Raw genomic sequence first — 26,813 nt, forward strand, 5'->3', positions numbered from 1 at the left:
AGCACGCTATTTTATGCTGTTTTGAGGTGTTTTAAACTGTTTTTGGGATGTGTCATTTTTGACATTTTTGCCTTACTATAGCCTTGCCTTTTCGATCATTTTTTCGACATGCTACATCATGGCGTTTTCGGCCTTTTTCGCAACATTCTATGCTATGGCGTGTTTTAGCACGCTATTTTATGCTGTTTTGAGGTGTTTTAAACTGTTTTTGGGATGTGTCATTTTTGACATTTTTGCCTTACTATAGCCTTGCCTTTTCGATCATTTTTTCGACATGCTACATCATGGCGTTTTCGGCCTTTTTCGCAACATTCTATGCTATGGCGTGTTTTAGCACGCTATTTTATGCTGTTTTGAGGTGTTTTAAACTGTTTTTGGGATGTGTCATTTTTGACATTTTTGCCTTACTATAGCCTTGCCTTTTCGATCATTTTTTCGACATGCTACATCATGGCGTTTTCGGCCTTTTTCGCAACATTCTATGCTATGGCGTGTTTTAGCACGCTATTTTATGCTGTTTTGAGGTGTTTTAAACTGTTTTTGGGATGTGTCATTTTTGACATTTTTGCCTTACTATAGCCTTGCCTTTTCGATCATTTTTTCGACATGCTACATCATGGCGTTTTCGGCCTTTTTCGCAACATTCTATGCTATGGCGTGTTTTAGCACGCTATTTTATGCTGTTTTGAGGTGTTTTAAACTGTTTTTGGGATGTGTCATTTTTGACATTTTTGCCTTACTATAGCCTTGCCTTTTCGATCATTTTTTCGACATGCTACCTCATGGCGTTTTCGGCCTTTTTCGCAACATTCTATGCTATGGCGTGTTTTAGCACGCTATTTTATGCTGTTTTGAGGTGTTTTAAACTGTTTTTGGGATGTGTGATTTTTGACATTTTTGCCTTACTATAGCCTTGCTTTCTGGTCATTTTTTTCAACATGCTTAATTATGGCGTTTTCTGCCTTTTTCGCAACATTCTATGCTATGGCGTGTTTTAGCACGCTATTTTATGCTGTTTTGAGGTGTTTTAAACTGTTTTTGGGATGTGTCATTTTTGACATTTTTGCCTTACTATAGCCTTGCTTTCTGGTCATTTTTTCAACATGCTAAATCATGGCTTTTTATCCCTTTCTCGAACCATGCTATGCTATGGCGTGTTTTAGCGCGCTATTTTATGCTGTTTTGAGGTGTTTTAAACTGTTTTTGGGATGTGTCATTTTTGACATTTTTGCCTTACTATAGCCTTGCCTTTTCGATCATTTTTTCGACATGCTACATCATGGCGTTTTCGGCCTTTTTCGCAACATTCTATGCTATGGCGTGTTTTAGCACGCTATTTTATGCTGTTTTGAGGTGTTTTAAACTGTTTTTGGGATGTGTCATTTTTGACATTTTTGCCTTACTATAGCCTTGCTTTCTGGTCATTTCTTCAACATGGTATATCATGGCGTCATATATAATGCTATTGAAAATTGCACGAAAAATTGAGGTTCCAAATCCAAAATGATTGTTGAAAAAAACTTTAAAGTCACTATAATATGTCAAAGATTGACCATGATCACCGGGGTCACTCATCATATTCATTATTTTATTCTATACATTATTATAGAAATATGCTTTACAGAGGATGGCAACGTCTCACCTCAATGAGTCTTTAAATCTTGTAAGAAAAAATCTTTTCTTTAGTCTACTTTATGAGTAACAGGTGATTTTTTCGTAAGTTTGCTGCCCAGTAGTACAGTGCTATTTTTTTGAGGGAACTTAACACATGAGATCGTAATATCAGAAAAATACAGTTTTACAAACAAGTAAAAAGCCAAAAAGAATATGAAAGCATCTTACCTAATACTTTAACCAATTTGAACTGAAAAAATAAGCACTTCCACAACCTCTTACATGCTAACAAACTTGATGTGTAACAAAAGAAATACGTCATTATCTGTGGCATCAGCGCCATACATCCCAACAAAGTCCCAAGTTTCCATTTCCTCTTAGATCCGCATAGAAAAAATCATTTGACACTTCCGCAAACACGTCAGTATTTGCTGAAGATAATCTGTAGATGTCTGAAGACGGCCTCTGAGGAAAAAAAGTCTAACTTCAAATCCCCCCTACTACTTCTTTCCTCACTGCTATGTGATCAGAGGTATATGGAAGTCTGTATTGTCAAAGAGGAGAGGCCTTTTGACCGGAGAGGGATCCTTGTCTGCCTTGTGTAGAAGTTTAAACAGTCCTGTTCCAATATTCATTGGAATCCCCATAATGATGCACTCAGACACACCTGAAACAGAAAAACATCACATGCTCACACAAAAGATAACAAAGATAAAAATTTGCTTTAGCCAAGCAGAGTCCTTTTGTCTTAAGTGGGCAGCATAGTATAACGTGTTGAAAAAATAATTTAAAGTCATAATTAACTACGTCAAAAAGTCACGGTATAGGATGTCATCCAAAATAGCATTAGAGAAGTCACAGTATAGTGTGTTGTCATATAAAAAAGCCAAAAAAGTCATACTGTAGTATGTCACCCAAAATTGCATAAAAAAACTCACACGATAGTATGTTGTCCAAAAACTGCATGAAAAAGTCATGCTATAGTATGTCCTCCAAAAAATTCATTAAGTCACACAATACTGTCATCCAAAATCGCAAAAAAGTACATAGTGTAGTATGTTATCCAAAACCTCATGAAAAATTCATACTTCAGTATGTCGTCCGAAATTGCATAAAAAGTCATAGTACAGTATGTTGCCCAAAGTTATCCAAAATTACCAATGTCAGTATATGTATATTCCTATCACATAAAAAATTCATAGTGTAGTAAGTTGTCCAAAATCGCATAACATTTATAGTTTGTCGTCCAAAAGAGTACAAAAAAGTCATACAGTAAGTATGTTGCCCAAAATCATGTAAACTGATGAGGTATTTCTACTTCTATTGTATCATCCATAATCACAATAAAGTAACAGTATGTCGTCCAAAATCGCATAAGAGTCAGAGCATAGTATGTCTTCTAAAATCCCTTTATAAATTCAGTGTAATGGCAAAAAAGTCATAGTATAACATGTCACCTAAAATGGCAAAAGTAAGTCATCCAAAATAGCATTAAAAAACACAGTATAGCATGTTGTCCCTGAAAATCTTAATGGTAAGTCATCCAAAACAACATAAAAAGTAAGCGTAAAATATGTTTTCCAAAATAGCATGAACAGTCATAGTATGGTATGTCAGCCAAAATAGGACAGTATACCATGTGGAAAAAGTTAAAGTACAGTACGTTGAAAAAACGGTTTGTAAAGTCACGTTCAGACCCAATCAAGACAAAGGGTGACGTTCAGTTTTACTACAGAGATGAGGCATTGCTTTACCGCAGACAGAGTCCTTTTGTCCAAAGTAGGCAGCATCAAACAGATGATCAGCTGTTTTCTCAAAGGAAGCCAGCATGAGGACGCTCTCCTTCATTTTGGCTAAACCGAACCTGGTGATTCCCAGTATCTCCCCCTTTACGGAAAGAAGACAGGATGCACGTCGGTGAAATACTGCACAAACGCACTGAGGAAATATCAAGTTTTCGACAGGTCATACCTTGTAGGACATGAGATCTGCAAGAAGCATGACGTGACGCCGGTCGATGCTCATCCCGTGGTTCACCATGGTGTACTGAATCTCGTTGATGATTGTGGATCTTGCTGCCTCAATACCCAAAGTTCTCTCAACCTGGAAAAATTCACAGCGATAATAAAATAATAACAATAAAGTTGGCCTGTTAGAGCTCTGATTTTCCGCCCAAACCTGACCTAGGGTTGTTAACACTTAATTTTGAATTGGTTAACAGAAAAAAAATATTTTTGCCAGTGACGCCTCGGTCTTTAGGTTACTTTTCCCTTCACTTGAGAACTCTCTTGCACCAAGTTAAGAACAGAGCTAATAAGGTATTCATGCTGGTTAGCTAGCCTCGGCCGCTAGTTTTAGTAATTTTAGTAATTTTTGCTGGTAGCACTGTGCTTTGCTATGGAAACATGGTGGCCATCTGGTCTCCCCTTGATTTAGCAGATTAATTTTGAGCCCCAAAACCCCACGAGCATTGTTAATTGACCTATGTTAGCACAACTAGCCATGCTAACACTGCTAATGGTGCTAACAGAGGTTTACAAGCTCAAAATTAAGCTGCTTACTTATCGAGGCGGCCTGTGCGTAATCTTTCTAGTGCCGTGCAGAGCAGCCAAGGCGAGCTCATCAGCGCAGCATGAATACCTGATTAGCCTCCTACTTACTGCGGTTAAATATGCCATTACTAAATTTGAGAGAAACTGGCTTCGTCAAATTTGCTTCTTGATACAACTTTCGGTTTCCTTTTCTGAAAGCTTTTTAAGAAGAAAACGATGTATAGGCAGCAGAACAGTGCTTTTCAGTCTGATGTTAAGTACTCTCTCTGATCTGAGAATCTGTTTTACCAAATCATTTATTTTCCATAAAGATCTGAGGAGAGGAAAAAAACACCTCGGCTAACTCCTGCAAACTGGTTCGGTGCACAGAACAATTGGAAATTGCGCTCATAATCACACAGTATGATGGGGCTGGAAATAATGCAGATACATTTAAACATTACTGTAAAAAAACAACACATCACAGTCAACTGCAGCCACCAAAACAGAAGCAAAAAAGTGTTAACAACAGGACTGCTGCATTAGGACTCATTTATGCTATGTGGGGTTCCTACAACTTAAGGCACGTGGAGATATTTACTGTAACATAAAACATGACCTTTTGGTGATGTTAATGCAAGCAGCATGGGTGAATTTTTCTCTTTTTTAAAGTACATATTGAGATTTTCTAATGCAATGTTAGAAAAAAGATTGAGAAAATCCTACTTTCCATTTCTTAGCACCTTTGAAAGATTATTTTACGACATTTTAACACCAATTACGGCCTTATTTTTTAAATTAATTAATTCTAAGACTTTTCAGACTTTAAGCATCTGTGGGGACCTCAGTATAGAATGGCCTCATGGATGTCTAAAATGCTGGCTACATTAAAAGGCCTAGTCAGTTGGGTTTTTGCCATCTCGTGGTTGTATCTCTGCCTCCATAAAGGATGTATTGAGGTATGAGGGCATGTACAACTTGAAGTCGACATATCTATTTCTGTACGTAACTACATATTTTCTCGAGTTTGCTTGTTTTTTGTATTTTTTTTCCTCAACTTACTAACTGTGTTTAAGCGCAATTTTAATGATGTTTAATATTTAATGTATTTCTATGCCCCTGTTAAGCACTCTGAATTGCCTTGTGTCTGAATGGTGTTATATAAATAAACGTGCCATGATTACTGGTAAGTGCAGTTGTCACAAATTGTCAAACTGTGTTGACCTATATTTACCACATTTACTAGTGTAATTGTCAGAGCAGGTCAGCTTGCAGAGCACAAACTATCACAAGTTTCAGGTTCAGTCTCAGAATTCATGTAACAGATGTCGGACAGATGTGGAACCAAAATAAGGACGCATGCAGGGCTCTAATCCGATCTACAGAACCACTGGTTTTAAATTTCTCTTTACCTCATAAGTGTTGTTTGAAGTGGTCCTGTTTCCATTCACTCCGTGCGTTGCCATGACAGCTTTCAGGTTGTCTCCCTCCACCAGTAGTTTGTACATGCGCTTGCTGCTCTGTTCATCTATGTGAATGACAGCTCGAGCGACTTCAGGTATTCCTTGAACCACCACCTGTCAGAGTGAGAAAAGAGAACAGTTAAAAAGAAAGAACTAACATAGGCCTCCACGTTTACGTCAGGGCACATATTTAGGAGCACCGCACAACGATAACGATACTCAAATTATCAATTTACACACAACCAGATTATCACCTTTGGAAGTTCCTCTTTTAATGACTGCAGCACGTAGTACATGGAGCTTTTGCTGTTCTCTCGTGGAGACACACACACCACCGCCTCGCCGTGCACGGCGATGTCTCCCGGCTTCACTCGTAGTTTAGACATACAGATGGAGTAACGCACTGTTTCTGCATTTACCTGAAAGGAAAAATATTATTAAAAAAACATTATTGTCCTTAGCAGACAACAAAAAAGCACTGATCTATAAATTTGCACTTTAAAACCAAAAGCCACTAACACGGCACTATAATGTAGCTGCTGCTGTCAGAGCAACAGAGTGCAGCCTTCACCTTATATCATGTAGAGGGGGAAAGACTTCAGTGCTTCATCTGTGTCATTGATGTTTGTTTTGTCTACAAAATCAATGATGGTGTTCAAGGACACTATTCTCCATCTGCACTGTCTCAGTCTCCAATATGTTGCTCAGTTATCCGTCGATTTCCCTCGCTCTCAGTTTCAACCCCCCTCCCTGTCTTTGTCTTTCCCTCTTGATCAGTCATATAAAATCCTCCCACTTGAGCATGAGTGTTGCCAGTTTCATTAAAAAAAAAAAAAAAAACACCAAAAAAACACCATTAAATTAGCAAGAACCCGACCTGATTCAAGCCTGGGGGCATACTGAGAGATTTCGGTTTGTCTCCATTCTGCAGGTCAGATAAGGCCCAATCTGGTTTGGGCAGAGAATCAGAGCTCTGAACGCCATGTTATCATGACTGATAGAAATGTTGGCCAAAACTACAAAAAATAAGATTTAGGATGTAACATACTGGGGTGAATCTTTACGAAGTGCACATTTGTGAAAGCAGGGGCCCACATGAACTATTCATACTGTGTCAGTAAAAATAAGAAAACGCGGTACCTCTAGTCGCAGCAGCCTTATTCTCTCCAGGGACAGTTTCACGAGGATGAAGCAGTCGTCTGGTAGAAAAACCTCTTCTATGTACTCAGAAATCTGTAGAGGACAGTAAATGCTCACTGTTTCAACGTGTTTATATCTCACATATTGACAGTTTTGGAACACCTACTAGTCAGTTCAATGTCACTCCTTTACTGATAAAAGAACGAGAAAAATACACATAAAAATGCTGCAGGTTGGATTACCTCTCCTAGAAGAGTTTTCTCGATCCTTCCCTTCACCAGCCTGGCAAAGTCAGCGTCGTCTTCCACGTCCAAATGAGCAGTGATTATAGGAGTGCTGAGTGGAGAATGGATAATTCAAAACTAATTAGGGATGTATTCATTTATTTGGCACAAAGAGACAATTTCTGTGGCCCAGCAGAGCTCATTCTGTTAAATGGACTAATTTGGGGTCTAAACCATGGTCTCAGGCAAGTGATCAACATGCTTCATTAGGAGTGGCTTAAGCCAAAAACACAAGCAGCAAATGTCAAGCATGAGAAGTGCTTCTGTTCTCCTTTTCCTCCTCTGCTCAGATGACAGAGTTGACTTAAAAAAAGGTCTCTGTAATTAATAGGGTTTGCAGATACCGTTATATGCACTTTTCCCCACCAGATTTCAGGGACCATCGGGTCTTTCTTGCAGTCTGTTGCACCAGTTAGTACTCTCTCAAAGTAGGCTACAAAGTCCACAATAAACCATTTACTGAAACTTGTTAGTTTGATCCTAAAGTTTTGTTGATTTTTTTAAAATGTGGCCAATCATTGAAAAGCAATATTGTTGATCTTAAGAATGGGCAATTTAGGCCATATCAAAATAAAATTTAGAATATCTCGATATTTTAAATCTCCTTGACTTGTAAAACGCTGAACTACTAAATAAACTAAAGTAACAGAGTTAAATAATGTATCTACTCTTATATGATGCAGTAAAATAAAACACTGTTGAAATAGAGCTCAATAAACTGCAGGTACAAATGACTGTTATAATAAAGTTAAATAAAGTGTTATAATGAAATAAACCAAAGCGAAACCACTGGTACTAATGAGCTTCACTTAAGATTTAATTGTACTTTTTGCAAACCTTGAAACTCTTTCAGCTGTTGCAACCCTTAAAATGTTACCAGCACTTAAATGCCAATCTAAGTTAAAAATAAAGTTCATAATTAGCTCCATTTGAACTTGCGCATAGCTGCTGTAAGCCAGGGCTGTAGTGGAGTTAAAATATTATTATGCCTGCTGTTATTGTAATGGCACACTGGGAGATGTAAAATTGGGAAAAATAAGAAAGCCACTTAAACTTCAATCACATGTAAATCAAGACATTCATTTTTGTGTAACATTTCCAAACCAAACTATAATTCATCCTATTTTAACAGGCTTGGATGATGAGCTCCTTAAGATAATCTTAACAATAGCCACAACCAGGGCAAGTATGACCAATTTCGACTAATTAAAGTGCATAATTAAAGTGGCATCTTATCAGTGTTGGTGATCATATAGGCTGATGCCAATATTTCATATTAAAGCCTTTAACTGCCGATGACATGCCAATATCACCGTGCATCTCTAATAACATATCATACCTGATGTTCTTGGATGCATTGATGATTTCTTTTATACGAGGCACTCCCAGAGTGATGTTCATGGATGCTACGCCAGCAAAGTGGAAGGTTTTCAGGGTCATCTGAGTTCCAGGCTCTCCGATACTCTGCGCACACAAGGCCCCGACTGCTGAGCCTGGCTCCATCTGAGCTCTACGGGAGTAAACACATGATAAGAGAATCTAAGCTGACTCAACCTTTATTAAACTGACAACTAGAGGAAATTTAGCAGCTATTATACAAAGATTACAATTATCTCAGCAGCGCTCAGTGAGCAGATAAAACTACTACAACTACACAACTTCAACAGAATATGCAATAAGCTTAACCAGAGAATATAGCTGATTAAAAAAGCATACTTGTTGGCTTTACTGTAATTTAAAATAAAAAGTGATATACATATATATATATATACACATACACATATAATTTATTTATTTATTTATTTGCAGAGAATGGGTAATCAGCAACAACAATCAGCCTTGTACCTCATATACTTGTCTCTGCAAGTTTCAAGGAACTTCTCCAGCTGGGTGGGGGTTATGCGGTCTAGCTGATAGAGAACCTTTGGCTACAACATAAAAGTAGGGAGAAAAGCAGTAAGTTAAGCAGCAAGTTAGTTTCAGATAAAGCTGAGCTTAAAGCTCCATTCCAGTGTATTTTGGCATTTTTATGTTTCATATTTATTTACTTAATTTTGTGCTTAGAGTCAAGAAAAATAAGGTTCTTGCTAAAACAAGACATAACTGTAGTGGAAGCTGCATGTCATACATCATCCTCCAAGCTTGTGCAGGTGCAGTGTGCTTCTTTGCAAATGAGAAGCAAACCGACAAACAACGTACTGCACTAGTCAATTATTCCACGTGAGTGTCGTGCCTACCTCGCTTGTGCCGTTGTCGTTGATGCCATACTTGTCTCTGGTCTTCTTGATCCTTTCTGCAATGCTCTTGATAAATTTCTGTATCTCCTACAGTTAAGGGATGAGAATTCAGCTTCAATTCAGTTTCAGAGGACAAGTCAAAAGGTTTATTATTATCCTTCAGTACAAACAAAATAGTGTTACCAAACTCTGTCTGATGAATGACACACTGTCGTGCAGTTGTTAGATATTACATCAAAGGTGTGAAGAATGCAAACTCCCAGTAAATCACATTAAACAGAATCTTTAAAAACCGTCAGCTTCAGAACAAGTAGTCAGAGATACAAAGATGCATTTAAAAGAGCAGCAAAGAGGTTATTAAATGAATCGTCAAACTGCTCCAGCTCTCGTTGACACAACATTCTCGATTCAGTCAAAACACAGTTCAACGTGCTCTGTCACAATACCTTCAGGTACTTCTCTGAGCCTGTGTCAGTTAACTCCTTTACAAAGGGGGGAAAAAGGTGTACATGTATTACTGCCAGCACATTAATTAACTGCATATAACTGGCTTTGATTTGGTACAATTAACGTGTTTTTCTTTAACTGTCTACTTTAATAGCTACGTCCAACACAACCACTGATGAAGCCTAATGACTTTTTTCCCCTAGTTGTCAGTGGTGATCCAGAATGAAAACCAGCAGAATTCAGCTGAATGTTTCTTTCCTTGTAATGTGACAGAAAATGTATTCAAGATTTTAATTTTTCTTGTAAATCTCTGGAAAATCTGCTGAGATGTAGAAACTCTGGCGGCGCAGATTCAACAGAGGGCTAATTACCGGTCAAAGCCATTGCTTTGTTACTCATTATAGCGTACTGCTGCTGTCAGGATACCCTTTAAATGATATTTTCTTGTGTATGCACCACCACAGGAGGTGTAATGATTTTCTCTGCACCATTGACTTGACTATTACTGCAATATTAATCCAGACAGGGAAAAGAATGAATCGTATTGACTAAAAAATACACTTACAAACTCAAATAGCACACAAGTTGGCAGATGCTGTGTAAACAAAAGGCCAAACAACAACAAAATTTGACATTTCATGCAAGAATTGTTGCCATGTAAATGGCCCCTAAAATACAATCCTGGAGTTTTCAAACTAAAACAGGATCAGCAGTGCTTTCAAAGGTCTGCATTTTGAGGGGCCCAAAACACCAGAGAAGTGTGGATGCCAGGTGTTATTCATTATAAAATAGTGTGAATGTAGTAGAAGTGGGACCTCTTAAAAACCTTCATTGAGATTTGGTGTAAAATAAGGCTTTGAGTGAAAGAACCTCTTAACTTTTCGAAATACAATAGGAAATTTATGAGCGTTTAAGTGTTTTCTCGTGAAGTACTGACTAACAAAAACAACCATGTCTGAAAATGTTAAACCTTGACAGAAGATTTGAGCTCTTAATTGCTTTTTGCATTTTTTAACATACTCTCAACGGGCACAACATCTCTAAAACCACCTCCATTTCCTCAATAAAAGTAAAAGAAAAAATGTTATAAAAATATAAAAAAGAATTCTTTGACAGCATCAAACTGTGATGATGTTACCTCCAGGAAGCCGTCTTTGCAGCACAAGAAGTCAGCTCTCTTCATGATGGCATCGGCGGTGAGGACCAGCTCGTTTTGACTGAGCGCAGGCTCATCTGGAGATGCATAGATGGCCTGGGAGAGAACAATGAAGAAACACTCGTTCACTGTCAAAGGTTTCTCATGCTCACTCAAGGGTTAACAGCTCCTGATAGCTAATGCTCACTGGGTGTACTTCAGCGTCAACACAAGAAGAAAATAACCTATCGACTGAAACTGAAACATGTACCTCGTTATATTTAATACAACATCAATTTACTGGCTATTGCTTTCTGAATATATATTTCACTTCATGTGCTTGGACCATTTACTGTAATTCAGCCTCTTGATAGATGGATGGTAAGTGTCTTTCTGTTAGCTGATGAGGCAGACAGATGGAAGACAGGCAAAAGAAGACAATAATAAAAACAGATGCTCTTTATGATTTGTCCTTTACTATTCAGTTGCCATCTTGTATGTAACAACACTTTGAAGAGCCATTGTCTTTGAAATGCACCATAGAGATTAAACATGGCTTAACAATACCAAATAAATACACAGCAGATGGTTATCCTGCAGAGCTTACCATCTCTGGGATCAATCTTGTTTTGCAATCATGCTTCTGCTATCAATTACCACACACAGGGGTAAACTCAAGTGGCATTTTACACTGATGGCAGACTGCTAATCACACTGTAATAACAAGAAAATACAGAAACACCTGGGGACCGCAGTGCCAACTGTGGAGTGAAGTTATTAAAGGCTCAACTCGTATGATTATGAACATTTGTGTTCAACTCAGAAACTCAAGCAACACCTGAAGTATACAGAACAACTGGAACAAAGGTCATAATTGAAAGGCTGTTCATTTACTGCCATGTTCACAAACATTACTGATGCTAAAAAATCCCCAGAATATATTCATAACTTAGTATGTTCTTATCTTTTATATTTAATGACTTCACACTTAATTTGGGTGTTAAAAGAGGTTAAAATCCTCAAATCACTCCGGAGGCAACAACAAAGCTAATGATGCCGGTGATGCCCAACAGAATGTGTGAACAGCAGGTGGATCTCTTGTTGAACAGAAAATCAATTCTAAACTACTGATCAAATAACTTTCCCACAGTGAAAATTGATTTCAGACCTCCTGCAATTTTATTTAATTGCCTGAAATCTGAAATGCTTAAAGGTTTAGCAGTAAAGCAATGAATTTCCTGTAATTTAAGCCACAGTGTGCTAATAAGCTGCCTCTCATGCTGGCAGTCGATCTCTTGCAGTGGGATAATATTCACACTGCTGTTCTCTTTTTAGTATGGTAGTATGGGTACTGGAACGCAATGTAAACATTAGTTTATAGTTCACATTTACTGTCCATGAAAGCTGAAGAAAAGATAAAGGAGACTAAATAAAACAAAAATGAAAAACGATTATGAAAGGGGAATGTGACTGCGTTTACAAGAGGGGTTTTGTGAAGGTTATGTGAGAAAAATTAGCTTTATTTTTGGTTTGTGTGTGTTGGTGTATGCATGGGTGTGTGCAGGGAGGCAGGGACTGTATGGATGTGTCTGAGGGTGAGAAAGAAAAGAAAACAAAACAAAACAAAAAAACAGCAGGCAAAAAGAAGAAGGCAAGTCAAGCAGGTCCACAAACTGTCCACTCACCCGGATGTTGTCCAGGACTCTCTTAAACTCCAGTGGTTCATCTTTTCCCTCCATGGCAGCTGGGTCCAGACCATCGCCGCCATAAATAAACTGGATGATGTCGCCGGTGGAGCTGCGTACCGTTAAATCATACTGTGAGCACAAATCCTCCAGGGACTTCACAAGACGCCTCTGTCCAAACACAGGCAGGGACAAACAAAAAGTTAAAGTGACATTTGCAACAGAGTTTATGGAGTTTATGAGACTTAGATTTGTATGACTCTAATTTTCTTATGTGGAGATACACATCAAGTAACTGATGAATAAAAAAAAGTAATTTATCTTGCAAATGCCGAACAGGTCCAGCTTGCATATGTGAGCATTTGCTGCCTTACTGTGTTTTTAGTGTCTGACTTTAAATGTCTTTCAGTTTAAGACTGTTGATTGCAGAGCTGGAAATCAACTTTTTTTGTCCACCTGCCACCGTGGCTGGTATCACCTTTTTTTGGCTGAGTGAGTGAAACAATTTTAGCGGCCGCTTGCGTATTTTAACAGCATTCAGGATTATTTTTAAAAGACAAAAACATTAGTAACATTTGTAAGATGAAAAATTATGAGAGATAGTAAATTATGTAAATTAGTAAATCGCAATTACAATTCAGTATGCAAGTTCCTTATCTGTGGTATTATTGTGGACTGTATGTAAAGATGGACGATTTGACAGCTCCCCCCAAAGTCAAGTTTTAACATCTTGATCTCCCCCTGGTGTCTGACTGCAGTACAGGCCATAAAGCTCACCCACTCTGTATCAGTGAATGGGACGTGGCCAATTTAAAAACTCAATGTGCACAACAAATACATTTTTCTGTCTGTTAAGTTTGGTTTTAAAGAGTTATTTAATTCTATGAAATTGGGATTTTCCGCCATGACTGACAGCTGTGTGTGTAACTGTTCCTGTTTCAGCTTCCAAAACGAGGTCGAGTTACTGATATTCACTTTAGGGCTAATGCTGTATTCACACCAAATTAGGTGTTACAGTGAGAACAAACTACAAACTACTATTCATCTGAATGTGGATAGTGCATTAAGTGTGTGGCAGCGGGGCCGCTGGAGGGGTGAGATAAAAAACCCAGTGACCTGAGGTGAAAAGTTGAAACAGATTCAACTTCTGGAGAAACGCAACCTGATATCACACTGCGGTGGCCAATCACACAACTTCTACCGTAAATTTATAGCAAGAAACAAAATATGTATTGACAGCTCACGTATACTATACCACTACAGAACAATCCCACACTGACAAACAACCCTGCAGCAAATCACCACAATGCCTGCTTTGGAGTGAATGCAGCCAAACTCTTTTCAGTTTACCCAGCGGTTGGTGAGAAAGACGGGAACTTGACTTTGTTTGACGAGTGCGGCATTTTTTACTCATGGATAAAATTACACCTACATTGCAGGTTTACTACCACTTGACAACCTGACTGCTCATTTTCTCTCTGCTCTGATTGCCAACAACTCTGCTCTGAGATCATCCCCCTTCTCTGACTCTCTTGCGCTTGCTCGAATACACATTCGCAAAGCACACACTATGCTATTTTTATAACAATGCAATTATTATCATATGGATTGCACTTAAACAAAGCCTTAGCCATTTTTACACTGAAGTACAAAGCTTGCATGCGGCACTTTACAAGCCGTTTTCTTCATCTACTCTCATTTGCATACGTCCTATAGAATATAGCACATGAAGCCCGTGGAGCCAGGTGTTTTTCAACCTACTAGTTAGTAAGATATGGTGAAAAAAATATATGATGCAGCTTTCACTATTTGAAAAGTGTGTTTAATTACATCACAGTATAAATTAAACCTTGTTTAATTTTTCAGGCTGCAAATTTAGGTGATAATTCCCTGTAGGTTCATCACTTTGTGAAATATTTTTACACTTTATTACATTGTTATTTTGAAAAAATCAATTATAGCTGCTTGAGGTGGTGCTCCTAAATATAGATAAAGGCTTCTAGGACTTCTAAAGATGATACCTAAGGCTCTAATAACTTGTGATGGTAACTTTCCACTATTTTTCATTACTTTGATTATATTATAGATGAAATAATTTATAGAAAAAAAAACATCATAACTGAAAAGGAAAATAAGCAAAAGCACCAGAGTCCCCTGCCCTTCCTCTCTCGATTCATGTCTCTCTGGAACACCTTTTGATTTTAAATTTAAAAAAAAAATTATTTTACAAAGTCAGTTAACTGTCATTCAACTCTGCTTTTTGTTATTTGATAAATTGATAAGTGAGAATCAGTATGGGTTTAGAACATGTAGATCTTCATCTTTAGCAATAATATACTTAATAGAAAAGATCACTACAGCCATAGAAAATAAGTGGGAGTATTTATTGATTTAAAAAATGCCTTTGACACCATAGACTACTGTTTGCTACTATCCAGATTGCTAGATTATGGAATTACGGGGAATAACCATAACTGGTTAAGTAGTTATTTGGGAAAAAAAAAGACAATTTCTGCAGTTTGCTGGTAATAGTTCAGATTTAATGAAATTCAAGTGTGGGGTACCACAAGTGTCTGTTTTGGGCCCAAAACTGTTTAGTTTGTATATTAATGAGATCTGTGAAATTTCCGACATACTACAGTTTCTTTTGTTCGCAGATAGTTTTTGTTGTGGAAATAATTTGAAGACAATTGTAGATACTATAGTATGCGAAGCGGTTAAGCTTAAAAACTTATTTATGATATTTATAAATAGAAAAAGGGACAATTCAACATGTTTTTAAGTGGTATTCATATTGAACGAGTGTCTAAAGCTAAATTTCTGGGAGTCATAATAGATGACAAGTTGACTTGGAAACCTCATGTAACACATATAAAGAGAAAAATGTGCAAATGTATTGATGTTTTCAACAAAGCAAAGGACAGTTTGGATTCTGCTTCTCCTAGTATTTTGGACCGTTCGCTTATTCTTTCATATTTCAGTTATTGAATCAAAGTGTGGGGCAACACATGAATGACTGAAACTAAACCTTTGTATGTGTTAAAGAAAAGAGAAATGAGACTTATTAACAAGGTTAATGTCAGAGAACATACTAACAGACTTTGAAATTTAAAGATGCAGTTGATTCAAAAACATTATTTGTCATGTTTAAAGCCAGAAACAGATTATTACCTAAAAATCTACAGAGGTTTGTTATCAAATCCAACGATGAGGATCATAGAAGAAAGTTTTATTTCAAAAGTCAGTGTGCCTGCACTACATTAAAGCAGATGTGTGTTTCAGTATTTGGAGTCAAACTCTGGAATTCTCTGGATAATGACTTAAAGTGCAGCTAAAATATTATTCAATTTAAAAGGAGGTATAAAGAAAAAATAATGGGACATTATGAACTTTTTGAGCAACAGTGATGTTTAGAGGACTGTAATTGATTGTTTCTGTTGTTGTTGCTAGATTTAATATGATTTGTGAAAATGAATGGTACATATAGAAAGGTTGGACATGTGCTCCTGTATTTTTGTGAAAAAGGCAGGTAAAATAAGATTTTCTTCTTCATGCTTTTGTTTGTTCGTGGAATGTGTATGAGTGTTATGAGAAAAATTGTACAATGGGTTTTTGTTATTGTTTTAGAAATTATGCATTGACATGAGCAAATAAGCCAAATATGAATGAATTAATACAAAGTTCACTCTTTCAAACCATGTATTCAACCAATTTAGTACTTCAAGAAAAAATAGCAAACAAAACCAAACTTTACATTGTAGGCTTTTCGAGGGCACCTCTCCCAATGGGGTCCTTGGTAATCAGTCCCACTTTCCCCCCACTAAAATTCCCCTGTATTTGGTGTTTTTAGATATTTTTTGTTCTAAAAACAGAGTTAGGCAGGGCAGGTTTTTTGTTTTGTTTTTTTTTAAACAAAGAATTATCAGCAATTAGTAGAAGTGATGCAGGAAAAGTTGGAATAGTTGAGCAATACCCCATCAGCTCCATACAAACACACGGTGTTATCAGTTCATGCTAAAGAATAGTTACTACTACTTGACAAACCCGCATAAATGCAAACCACAGCCTGCTGGACAAATTATTAAGACCTTCAAGGATAATACAGATTGGAAAACACTTTTATTCATGAAACATGGCCAAGAAAAAACCCTCAGGCATTACCTGCATATATCCAGTCTCTGCAGTTTTCACCGCAGTGTCCACCAGACCCTCACGGCCAGCCATGGTGTGGAAGAAGAACTCTGTGGGCGTCAGGCCGGAATAAAAGCTGTCGGCCACAAAGCCTTTGGCAGCAGGCAGCTGTAGAAAAATCAGTGTTAAGCCATTAGGCAGGCCTGAATATAGTGAAAGATGTGAAACGTGACTACAGTTGGTATTGATGTATTCTGGTTGCTATGTTATCATCATATTGGCTCTGTGAGTTATTCTTATATATATATGATCCTTTGAGGAACAGAGATATGATCAGAGACGAAACAGGAATTGAATTCATTGATGCTTTTTGATTTAGCCAGTACTGAGATTGTGTATCACATTATAACTTTGAGGAAAAAGTTGGAAAATATTTAAAATAAATAATTTGATCTTACTTTTGAGTGCTTTTCAAAGTGAGGCAGGGAGCGATTCTCAAAACCATTGGGTACTCGAGAGCCACTTATAGCTTGCTGGCCCACGCAAGCAATCATCTGAGAGATATTGATGAAAGATCCTGTAGGAGGAGATTGATGAAAAGGTGAAACACGGTGCACAAACAACAAATGAATGATAATGGAAATATAAGAAACAGAACATTTTCAGAGATTCACAATTTAGCATCTGTTTAAGCAGAAGACCGAAGTCAATTTTGTTGTTTTAGATAAAACTGCTCAAAACAAGATCTGTGGATTATCTTAAGTAGCCGGGTCATGATTTGTGAAAAGGTGCATTGCTGTTGAATTTTTCGAATGTATTTTTTGGCGCTTTGAGATCCACAAGATGATTGCCATCCAGTTCCATTACATTGGAGAGAAGGCAGACGTCTCTACAGCTGATATCCCGAAGGTTCGGCAACTCAAATCAAAACAATCCAGACTGATGAATAGCACTACGGGTAAAATGAAAATATGTAGATTTGATTTGGGGTAAACCTTTCCTTTAAATGAGCTGTTGACTCCCTCTAGTCAAGTAAATTAACTGTAAATAAGTAAACTACACAATGATGACTTTGCAAACTGTCAGATTTCCACTTGATTTTTGTTTTTACCCTCTTAATATCAAATAAGATGAATCCGGACTGTTTTGGTGCTGATATAGTTGATTGACATATTTTTGTCTTTAATCATCTCAGTAAATTATATAATTTATTATAATTTTGCTGCTTGCTCAGCCATACTAATACTGATCTCCCCTAAATGGTGAATACTTTTTCTTTTTTTTTTTCGAAAGTTGTCCTTTCTTAATTTGACAGCCAAACGATATCAGGCTGTCCTTGTTTGACCTGACTTTTGTTTTCTGTCTGGTCCTGTCTTGTACGTTCTCTTTTCTGATAAGGTCTTTAAATGTTACTTCTTTGATAGAAGTGACAGAACCAGAACACCAAAATTAGTCATTTCATACGTCGTGACGTTTTATCGTCACATGGAAAAAGCCACGATACATCAAGTATAATCGATACACAGCAACCAAAGCCACCCAGACCTCTGCATTAAAAAAAAAAATCTGATAAAAAATTAATGGAGCCGAACTAACATTTTATTAATAGTCAAGTTTCCAAGCATGCTTACCTTTGGAGCCGCAAAGAGCCATGATGAGAGGGCTGTTGCTCTTGTCGAGCTCCCTGAGGCAGGCGCTGCCGGCTCGGTCTCTGATGACGGACAGCTCTCTCAAGATTAGAGCCTATGGAGAAAGATGCACAAAAAAAATATGTATGGAGTATTTTTAGACAGCTTTTATTAATTTTTCAAGTCACTCAGACTGAGTGGTGTGGAAATCTTTCTGTAATGTCTTCTTGAAAAGCCTTAATGCCATTGGCCACCATTCATGAAAATGAATCAGAGGTTTGTGGATTTTTGTTCTGTTTTATCAAACACAGAGTTTATTTTTAGAACAGGTTATGATGATACTGCCCAGTTAAGCACCATTAAGGCAATCTGCTGTTGAAAAGACATGGGTCTATCTAATGAAGCAGTTTTAAAAGATTAGCAGAAATCTAGGTTACATATAGGCTTATTTTCAACATTTTAGAGACCATATTTCAACAAGTTGCAGGCAAGAACTTCCAAAAATTTAAAACATAAAGGGATGGTTTGGAGTTTTTGAAGTGAGGTTGTACTGGGTACTTATCTCCAGACAGTACTTTACATATGTAGGTGTCAGATGGCATGCTCCCAGTTTGGAGGAGCACGCAGGAGCCCGACATGGAAGCTTGTTTTTGCCACAATTCATAATGTTTTTCATATAAAATTTGATAGTTTGAACGGAGCTCAGCTGGATGTTCAGTGTGACAGAAGCATTTATGCAATACAGTAAACAAGCTAATGGGGCTAATGACGGATCACAAACATACAACATTTTTCATACAAGATATCAAACAAAAGCCAGAGACTGTATCATATTAACTTGCTGTGAACTGTAAATTCACCGTTTCTAAGCACAAGAGCAGTCTCTCTCTGCGTGCCAATATTAAATCATCCCCACAGTACACTGCACAGCACACTGACTCACATTAAGAAAACAACAGCAAAAAAAAAACACGACTTCTCATCGGAAGCAATCTCAGTCTAGTGAGGGGTCACCAAGTGATAATTTGAATAGCTGACTTTAAAAGGGCAGCCCTAATATACCACTGATGCATAAGTACTTCATGCAACCCTGCTTCAAAAAATCTGAACAATCCTTTTACGAAGGTACATCTTAGTGCTTTCTGTTGAACTCTAAATAAAGACCTGTCTCAGTTCTATTTCTTCTATCAGCCAGACTGATCTTTACACATCTCAGCTCTGCTCAGTCTCTTCTGAAAGCAAATTAGGAAGCTCGGGATCTGAAATTCACATCTTATTTCCTATCAAGATCATTATCAGTTTGTCCAACACAGGAGACCTGTCACACCATGGATGAGGCCCCGGTGTGAATAGTGAGTGAATGCGGTGTGGTGTGGTGAATGTGGTGAGAAGACTGTACAAGATAAAATAAAGGTATTAAATGAAAAAATCCTATATGTGATGTGGTATGTCATCATCACCATATATATGTGTCTGTGTGTGTGTGTGTGTGTGTGTGTGTGTGTGTGTGTGTGTGTGTGTCTACAAGCCCACCTCCAGGGTCTCCTCTGCTGTGCAACCAGGCTGCTGCTGCAACTTGCCCGTGTCTAGTGCTTCGATATACTCATCACATTTCTTGTAACCGTCATCCAGCAGGTCCTGTTTGGCCTTCAGCAGACCCTGACCGGGTGTCACATCACCAATGCCAATAGAAAAGCCGCGGTTGGCTGAAGGTTGGGGTTAAAAAAAAAAGATCACATGGAGTTGCAATTAATATAATAATTAATATTATTATAATATAGATTAACAGGTCTACAGATCGTTGACAAATTACGTAAAAATACCTAGTATATTAATAATTCTATAGTAATTTTCTAGGTTTATTTCTCCTAAGATTGACAGACATGTCCAAAATTCAGAAGATTTTAAGATATCACCCGAAGGGACCACCTACAGAGATACACCGGAGCGAGTCTTGCCAGGCGGGACATTGCATTAGCAGCCTCCAGCTGCCCCCAGTCTCTCAGCAGGATGTAGAAGATGTTGTTCTTGGAGCCGGACCCCAAGGTGCCTTTGTCCATGCTTCCACACATCAGCTCACTGTTGTGGATCACCACGACTGGAAATGTGTAAAGGGAAAGTGATAAGAATTGACGTCATTAGGTCCCAGAATAGAAACACAACCAGGGTGGACAAAACACGGTGTGGTGCTCACATTTTCAAGAGGGTCGATGAAGGCTAAAAGACATTCAGCTTGAGTGAATTAATCATGGAGTGAATTTTGAGAATTTGTTCTGGCAAAAAAACTGTTTTAAATGATAATTTCATTGAATGTAATTGTTAAATTAATTAAAAAGTAGGTTGATGAAAAAAAAGCTGTGGTGTGTGTGTCGACTCACTGTTGCAGAGATTGATCAATCAATACTGCAGAATTGAGTACTGACAATTTCACATATTCAAGAGACATAACTAGGTTACTGTTATGTTTTTTTTGTTTTTACTTCTGTAGTCAGGTCTCTTTACACTTCCAGTTTCTTGGTCAATCAATTAATCAATCGATCGATCAAACACATGACCTGACTGAATTAAGCTAAAAACACACTTCATAACTAAGCCAAATAAAACCAAAAACCACAACCAAATTTCAATTTGGTGTGGAATTTTTGAGAAAAAAATTAACAATGTCACATTTTGATAATAGCAACATTCTGGCCTCTTGGCAAATTGATGTAATTCTTATGCAAAGCAGTTATGCATAGCAACAACAACAATGGCTGAAAACAGAATTGCTACTGGCTCTGCGCTGGAGTACTTAGTTCCTAAAAGGGGAATGACGTCAGTAAGGTGGAGTCAGTGGCATTGTCAGGCCTGAGGGTCCACAATTTCAGCCTCAAATGCTTCATTAAGAGCCCCGGGCTTTTAAGACCCTTTTAGAGACTTGCTGCATGGGTATGTGTAGAAGTGAGTGTGTGCCAGGAGGTCTGATTTAGCCCTCAGTGGCTCAAATTAAAGCCAGAAGAGTTGAAGAGAAATACTGAGTGCATAGGTCTAAGACGGCAAATAAGCTCGATCTTTTGGACTTTTACAAAAGAAAAGCAAGTTAGCCTGTGCTTTAGGTCTGAACCGAATGCATCAAAGCTTCAATCCATGCCACAGTAAGCAACATCTAAATCAGTATTCAAATGCTTTGTTTTGTTGTTTTGTTTTTGCTGGCAACTGTAGCTTTACATCTCATAATGTGGCTCGACCTGCGGAGTTCCCAGTTATTAATAACCCGTAGAAACACTGCGTGCAATAGTCCACCTTCCACCTTCTCTTCTCCCTTTCTAGTCCAACCAACATTTCGAAGTCCTCCAAAAAATGGTATTCAGGACAGCCCTATTATGTAGTGTCTTTTTATTTATAAATTCAAGGGTACATTTTTGTATTGGCAACTGTTTAGATGTATAATTTGTGGTTGACTTTATTTTGTTGCACTATTTTTAATTATTTTTTTACACAAAATATGGATCTCACTCTGATTAAGGCAAACTGTCCTATATGCTGACATTAAAAAAACTCTAACACGCATTTTGTTGCAATTGTATGTTTTTTTTTAATTATCAAAATTATTAATAAAATATTTTTATTAGTAATTTTGAGTATTTTGTCATATTATCAACAATGCCATTATCATTACAAAAAAACTGTAAATATTATGATATTATTTTAGGGCCATAGTGTGTTTAATGGACATTATTAATGCAGAAACTCACATGAGTCGTTGTGACAGAGATCCTCTCCCTTGCCACAGTACTGTTTGCCCTTGGTCCGCAGGTTCGCCTTGACAGGACAGTCTTTACTTGGCTTCAGAATGAGGCTGAAGATCTGTTTGCCCGTCCACAGAGCCATGGGCTGATGGACACACAACAAAGTTTAAGTGCCAGGCCACATACACAGAGTTATGTAACAAGTCCAGTAGAGTGCAGTACCTTCATGATTGCCGGGCGGGGGAGAGAGATCCTAATTTTTTCATCTTTGCCCACAAGGATTGATGCAATTATCTGACAGGCTTTGGATCTTTCAAAAAAGGTGTCCTTCAGTGTCAATAGGTAAGCCGCTAGGAGGTAGAAAAACATCCTCATGTAAATCAGAGCATCAGGAGCCTCACGTCATATAACAACAGTGCTCACTGGACTGCTGCATGCTCGTACACGTACACGTACACACACACACACACACACACACACACACACACACACACACACACACACACACACACACACACACACACACACACACACTCTGCACTGACCTGTCAGAAAGTCCTGTATAGCGGCAATCAGAGGCTCGCCATTTCTTGGAGTGACAAGATTGGCTTTTGTCTGGAAGGAAAGTCATAATTTGTGTCAAATACAAGATCAGACATCTTTTCATTGGTGAGGTCAACACTGTCAGGTCTGTGTATTATGAGTGGACCACATGTTGTGATGATAAATACCCCCATCAGGACGAGAGCCTCGGCTTTGGCTTCTTCAGTCTGAGGTAGATGAAGGTTCATTTCATCACCGTCAAAGTCAGCATTGTACGGGGTGCACACACACTCGTTAAACCGAAACGTCCTGTGGGGTTTGACTCTAGCCTGTGAGTTTGAAAACAGTAAAAAACAGTGTCAAACATAAACAAGCAGCTAAACAAAGACATAACCACGAGTAACCCTTTTTTATTTTATATTCATGATTCTTGACTTTTGTAGTACTTTGTTTTTGCTACTGGCTCTACGGTGGAGGGGTAAGTTCCAAAAAGGGACATTTTCAGGCCTGGATGTCTAAAGACTTCAGCCCTAAACGTTTTATGAGGAGCACCAGACTTTTTAGACATTTTTAATGACATACTGCTCAGAGAAAAATCAATGGGTGACAATTTTTGCAGCAGCAGCTCTGTCCCTATTTAACTATTAACCCTGATGGCCTATGAGTAAAAAAAAAACAGTGTCTTACATAAAGTAAGTAAACAAAGACTTCACTACACAAGTAATCCTTTTTAATTGTAAATGTAGTTTATATTTATGATTCTTCACTTTTGCAGTAATTTATTTTTGTTTTCCTGTTCTCGTACTGTTTTTTGAAGGGAAATAATAAAAAATCTTGTTGGCCATACACCAGTTTAAGTTTTTGTTTCTGATAAGAATAAGTACTGAATTAAAACAATGTTAAACTTGGTAACTGATTTGTTCACAGCAGTTTATTCAAACTTTGGAAAACTGACTCATTTAGTTGCGTTTACTGCGACAGATGAAAGCTGTTCTATGCACAGATTATAACTTTAATCATCTATTTCATTCCCATCTGTTACAAATATCTATGGAACGCCTGTGTCTGATCAGTGTCACTTAACAAGATTTAAAACTCATACAGGATGCTAGGGCGGTATTTAAGTATACCAGGATATTAAGAAATCCAGATGGTATGATTTTCGGTACCATCAAAAATAGGACTAGAGCTGGCCAGGCACAGTGAAAACAGACAGCAGGGAAAAACAACCTATTTTCACATTGAACTTAGTAAATTAAGGGTTTAAGTAGACCAAAGTAGGTATGGTGATTGTTGGATCACTGTGTGTGTGCCTCTGTGGTGAAAGTTTGAGTGTCTGTTTAGAGGAAATCACAAAAATGTCAGACTTTGTATTAAGGGTAAGGGAAACTTTTAAAGCTGCCCCCTGAAAGTTGGAGTTTTGAATATCAGTCAGAGACCACTCAGGTGACTGAAGGTGCTTGAAGTCAAGTAGTCATTTTTGTTTATTTGCCAGCTGGTGTGCATTGTGTACTGGTCCCAAGGTTTGCTACAGAGCGAGCACTCTTTTCTGTCACGCTACTCTTTGGTAAAGGAAGCTGCAGACCCAGACTCAGGGTGAGTCTGAGGGAGCTGCAGGCACTGGAGGAGCAGGGAGAAACCAAACAACATTCATCTGCCCACGCTGCGATGAAACAGTGCTGGTTTAAAATCAACAAAGTTTCCCTTTAAAGGAGCAGTGTGTGGGATTTAGGGGAATCTATCTGCAGAAATGGACCATAAAATTGATACTTATGGTTTCATTAGTATAAAATCACCAAAAGCTATTGTTTTTGTTAGCTTAAAACAAGGATGTCCAAACTTTTTTTAAATGGGGGCCAGATTAGATAATGTGAAAAAGCCTGCAGGCCAGATGCTTTTCACAAAGTGGGCGTCAACGTCAACTTTTTGTCTATTATCTAGCAGGAAATGTTTGCTAATAGGTAACCGCTCGTTTGCTTGTTTACCATCTGTTTTTGAAAACACATCACTTCTGCCAGCATAGCTCTTACCTGATGCATGTCTACAAATAGTATAAAAGTCTTGCCACTGTGTAGTGAACTAAAAAATGCCATGTGAATTTGCTTGATTAACCAGTAACCTACTGTGTGACGGGCCAGAAAAGATATTTTGACAGACAAGCCATGGACCGTTTTACAATCAGTCTGCAGGCCGCTATTGGCCCTTTTGGACTTTGGAAATGCCTGGCTTCAAATGAGCCCTTCATATCTACATAGTCACATGTTGCACTGCAATATTTCTCCAGAAGCTCAGAGAGGACAAACAAAACACTGCCTCTAGGGAAGGCTTTTTGCATTTTTGTTACCTAAAGGCCACCGTAGGTTCTTCCCCACTTAAAAAGAGGGGTATTCAGTTGCTCGACACTAAAACCTACACACTGGTCTTTTCAGGAATTAAGTCAAAAACTAAACTTACGATGTGGGCCATGATGCTGAGTTTGTGCAGGGAGGGCTGTCGGTTGAAGAGGACGATGTCTCCATCTATCAGGTGCCTTTCCACCACATCACCAAACCTCAGCTCCTGAGCTATTTTCTCACGGTTTCCATATTTTAAAAACCTGACAGAATAAAATGAAACACTTTCATTGGTCAATCACACCTGCTGAGCACTTGTTTTAATTTACCCTAGAAGCAGCAGCCAGCCTAACCTTTTCATCTGATTGTGACGATTTTGGATGAAGTTTGCTCCTGGATGAACATCAGGACCGTTGCGGACGAGTTTCCTCATCAGCTCCAGATTTGCTTTGTTCACCTATAACATATCGTCAAATTTAGTTCTGGCACAGTAGTGGTTTGTTTGGTGTAACTGCTGTAGCCGTGCAGCAAGGCTTACCCTCTCTGGATACGTCAGGATTTTGGCCACATGCACAGGGACGGCCACCTCATCGATCCTGAGGTTTGGGTCGGGAGAAATGACAGTTCTGCCAGAGAAGTCCACTCTTTTCCCTGAGAGGTTTCCTCTGAAACGACCTGATTTTTTTTTTTTTTATACAGTAAATAAATCAGTCAGTCTGCAATCCAAAATGTGCTTTGTTTTCTTTACTGATTTGAACAAGCAGAGTACAAAATGAAAACCTGTGAAATGCCAAACTACTCTAAAATGTGTCATAGGTGGTTTTATTGATTGAGGTCACAACTCACACAAGCTACATACATTTAAAATAATAACACTGAAATAACTTTTTTATTCTCCTTCTTGTGCAGTTCATGACTGAGTACAATTGAAATCAATACAAGTATCAAACTAATTAGTATTAAGGGTTATTTTTTCTTTTTATATACGAGCCATCAGCATTTAATGCAGAGAGTTAACTATGTACTCTATATCCAAATTACAGAAAATTAAATAGAACTTTAAAATATGGGTAAAATAAGATATTGCAGATTTATACACTATACCTTGCTTCCCCTTCAGCCTCTGCACAAAGCCTCTGGTCCATTTCTTTGGTGCCATGTTAAGAGGGATACCAGAGAGCTCGCTGTTGATGTAAAGTGCACACTGCAGCTGGAGGAAGTCCCAGTCCTCCATGATCATCTGGGTCTTTGCCCCCGTCATACGATGCTGTATAATAAAAGGGTTTGTTAATGTCGGCCCTTCCATGTAAATTAAGACATCTGGGGACATTCACAAATCTTCCTAGTATAAAGAGTTGCTCCTTATGACAAAAGTCTGAGAAATTGTTATGTTTTCCAAGGACTTGCCCTTTCAGTTGAGACTAGATCCTGGTAAAGATAAGTTATTCACAAAGCACTCTTGACTGAGCTGCTATGGTGAAAAAAAGAGTAGGGAAGAAGACCTTTATGAGGCTTAACAGTTTCTTAAGCAGAGGAGAAAATGGCAAAGAGACAAAGAGGTAGGGGAAAGACTCTACAAATGCTGGATATCAGTGAGTAAATGAAAAGCTAAGAATTAGATGGAACGGGGATAGTGTTTAAGGTCAATCTCATTAGAGATGTGCTCAAATCCACCCAACGCAATAACACCAGAAATTAAAGTTATCACGACACTAAGATGGAGAGACACTAAGATGGAGAGACACTAAGATGCTCATAAGTTTAAACACCATTGCAGAAATTGTAAAATGAGATTTCTTTTATATTTAATGGGATTCAAATTATACTATGAGGCATCACAGAGTCACATAATCGTCAGATATAACATTTTTAAAATTAAGAAAGTACTGAGATGGTTCCTTTTCTTAAGTTTTC

At 38.0% G+C, this 26,813-nt stretch overlaps 1 protein-coding gene across 1 annotated transcript in view; it reads right to left on the reverse strand.

The window, feature by feature from the left end:
* Nucleotides 1-1,567: 1,567 nt before the first annotated feature.
* Nucleotides 1,568-26,813, reverse strand: part of polr3a (polymerase (RNA) III (DNA directed) polypeptide A) — a 32,063-nt gene continuing 6,817 nt past the window's right edge. Inside the window, exons 7-31 of the mRNA XM_042508326.1 lie at nucleotides 26,004-26,166; nucleotides 25,438-25,574; nucleotides 25,253-25,356; nucleotides 25,021-25,162; nucleotides 22,755-22,895; nucleotides 22,569-22,638; nucleotides 22,246-22,373; nucleotides 22,030-22,168; nucleotides 20,229-20,393; nucleotides 19,829-20,001; nucleotides 18,299-18,410; nucleotides 17,126-17,244; nucleotides 16,698-16,835; nucleotides 12,537-12,707; nucleotides 10,855-10,968; nucleotides 9,270-9,356; nucleotides 8,878-8,960; nucleotides 8,372-8,542; nucleotides 6,991-7,084; nucleotides 6,749-6,841; nucleotides 5,863-6,027; nucleotides 5,558-5,722; nucleotides 3,586-3,717; nucleotides 3,369-3,501; nucleotides 1,568-2,281 (exon numbers count right to left, since the gene is read on the reverse strand). Of these exons, the coding sequence (XP_042364260.1) occupies nucleotides 2,133-2,281; nucleotides 3,369-3,501; nucleotides 3,586-3,717; nucleotides 5,558-5,722; nucleotides 5,863-6,027; nucleotides 6,749-6,841; nucleotides 6,991-7,084; nucleotides 8,372-8,542; nucleotides 8,878-8,960; nucleotides 9,270-9,356; nucleotides 10,855-10,968; nucleotides 12,537-12,707; nucleotides 16,698-16,835; nucleotides 17,126-17,244; nucleotides 18,299-18,410; nucleotides 19,829-20,001; nucleotides 20,229-20,393; nucleotides 22,030-22,168; nucleotides 22,246-22,373; nucleotides 22,569-22,638; nucleotides 22,755-22,895; nucleotides 25,021-25,162; nucleotides 25,253-25,356; nucleotides 25,438-25,574; nucleotides 26,004-26,166 (3,288 nt within the window). The 3' untranslated portion in view covers nucleotides 1,568-2,132. The remainder of the gene's footprint in view (nucleotides 2,282-3,368; nucleotides 3,502-3,585; nucleotides 3,718-5,557; nucleotides 5,723-5,862; nucleotides 6,028-6,748; nucleotides 6,842-6,990; nucleotides 7,085-8,371; nucleotides 8,543-8,877; nucleotides 8,961-9,269; nucleotides 9,357-10,854; nucleotides 10,969-12,536; nucleotides 12,708-16,697; nucleotides 16,836-17,125; nucleotides 17,245-18,298; nucleotides 18,411-19,828; nucleotides 20,002-20,228; nucleotides 20,394-22,029; nucleotides 22,169-22,245; nucleotides 22,374-22,568; nucleotides 22,639-22,754; nucleotides 22,896-25,020; nucleotides 25,163-25,252; nucleotides 25,357-25,437; nucleotides 25,575-26,003; nucleotides 26,167-26,813) is intronic.

Source organism: Plectropomus leopardus, chromosome 19, assembly GCF_008729295.1.
Source record: "Plectropomus leopardus isolate mb chromosome 19, YSFRI_Pleo_2.0, whole genome shotgun sequence".
Lineage (NCBI taxonomy): Eukaryota > Metazoa > Chordata > Actinopteri > Perciformes > Serranidae > Plectropomus > Plectropomus leopardus.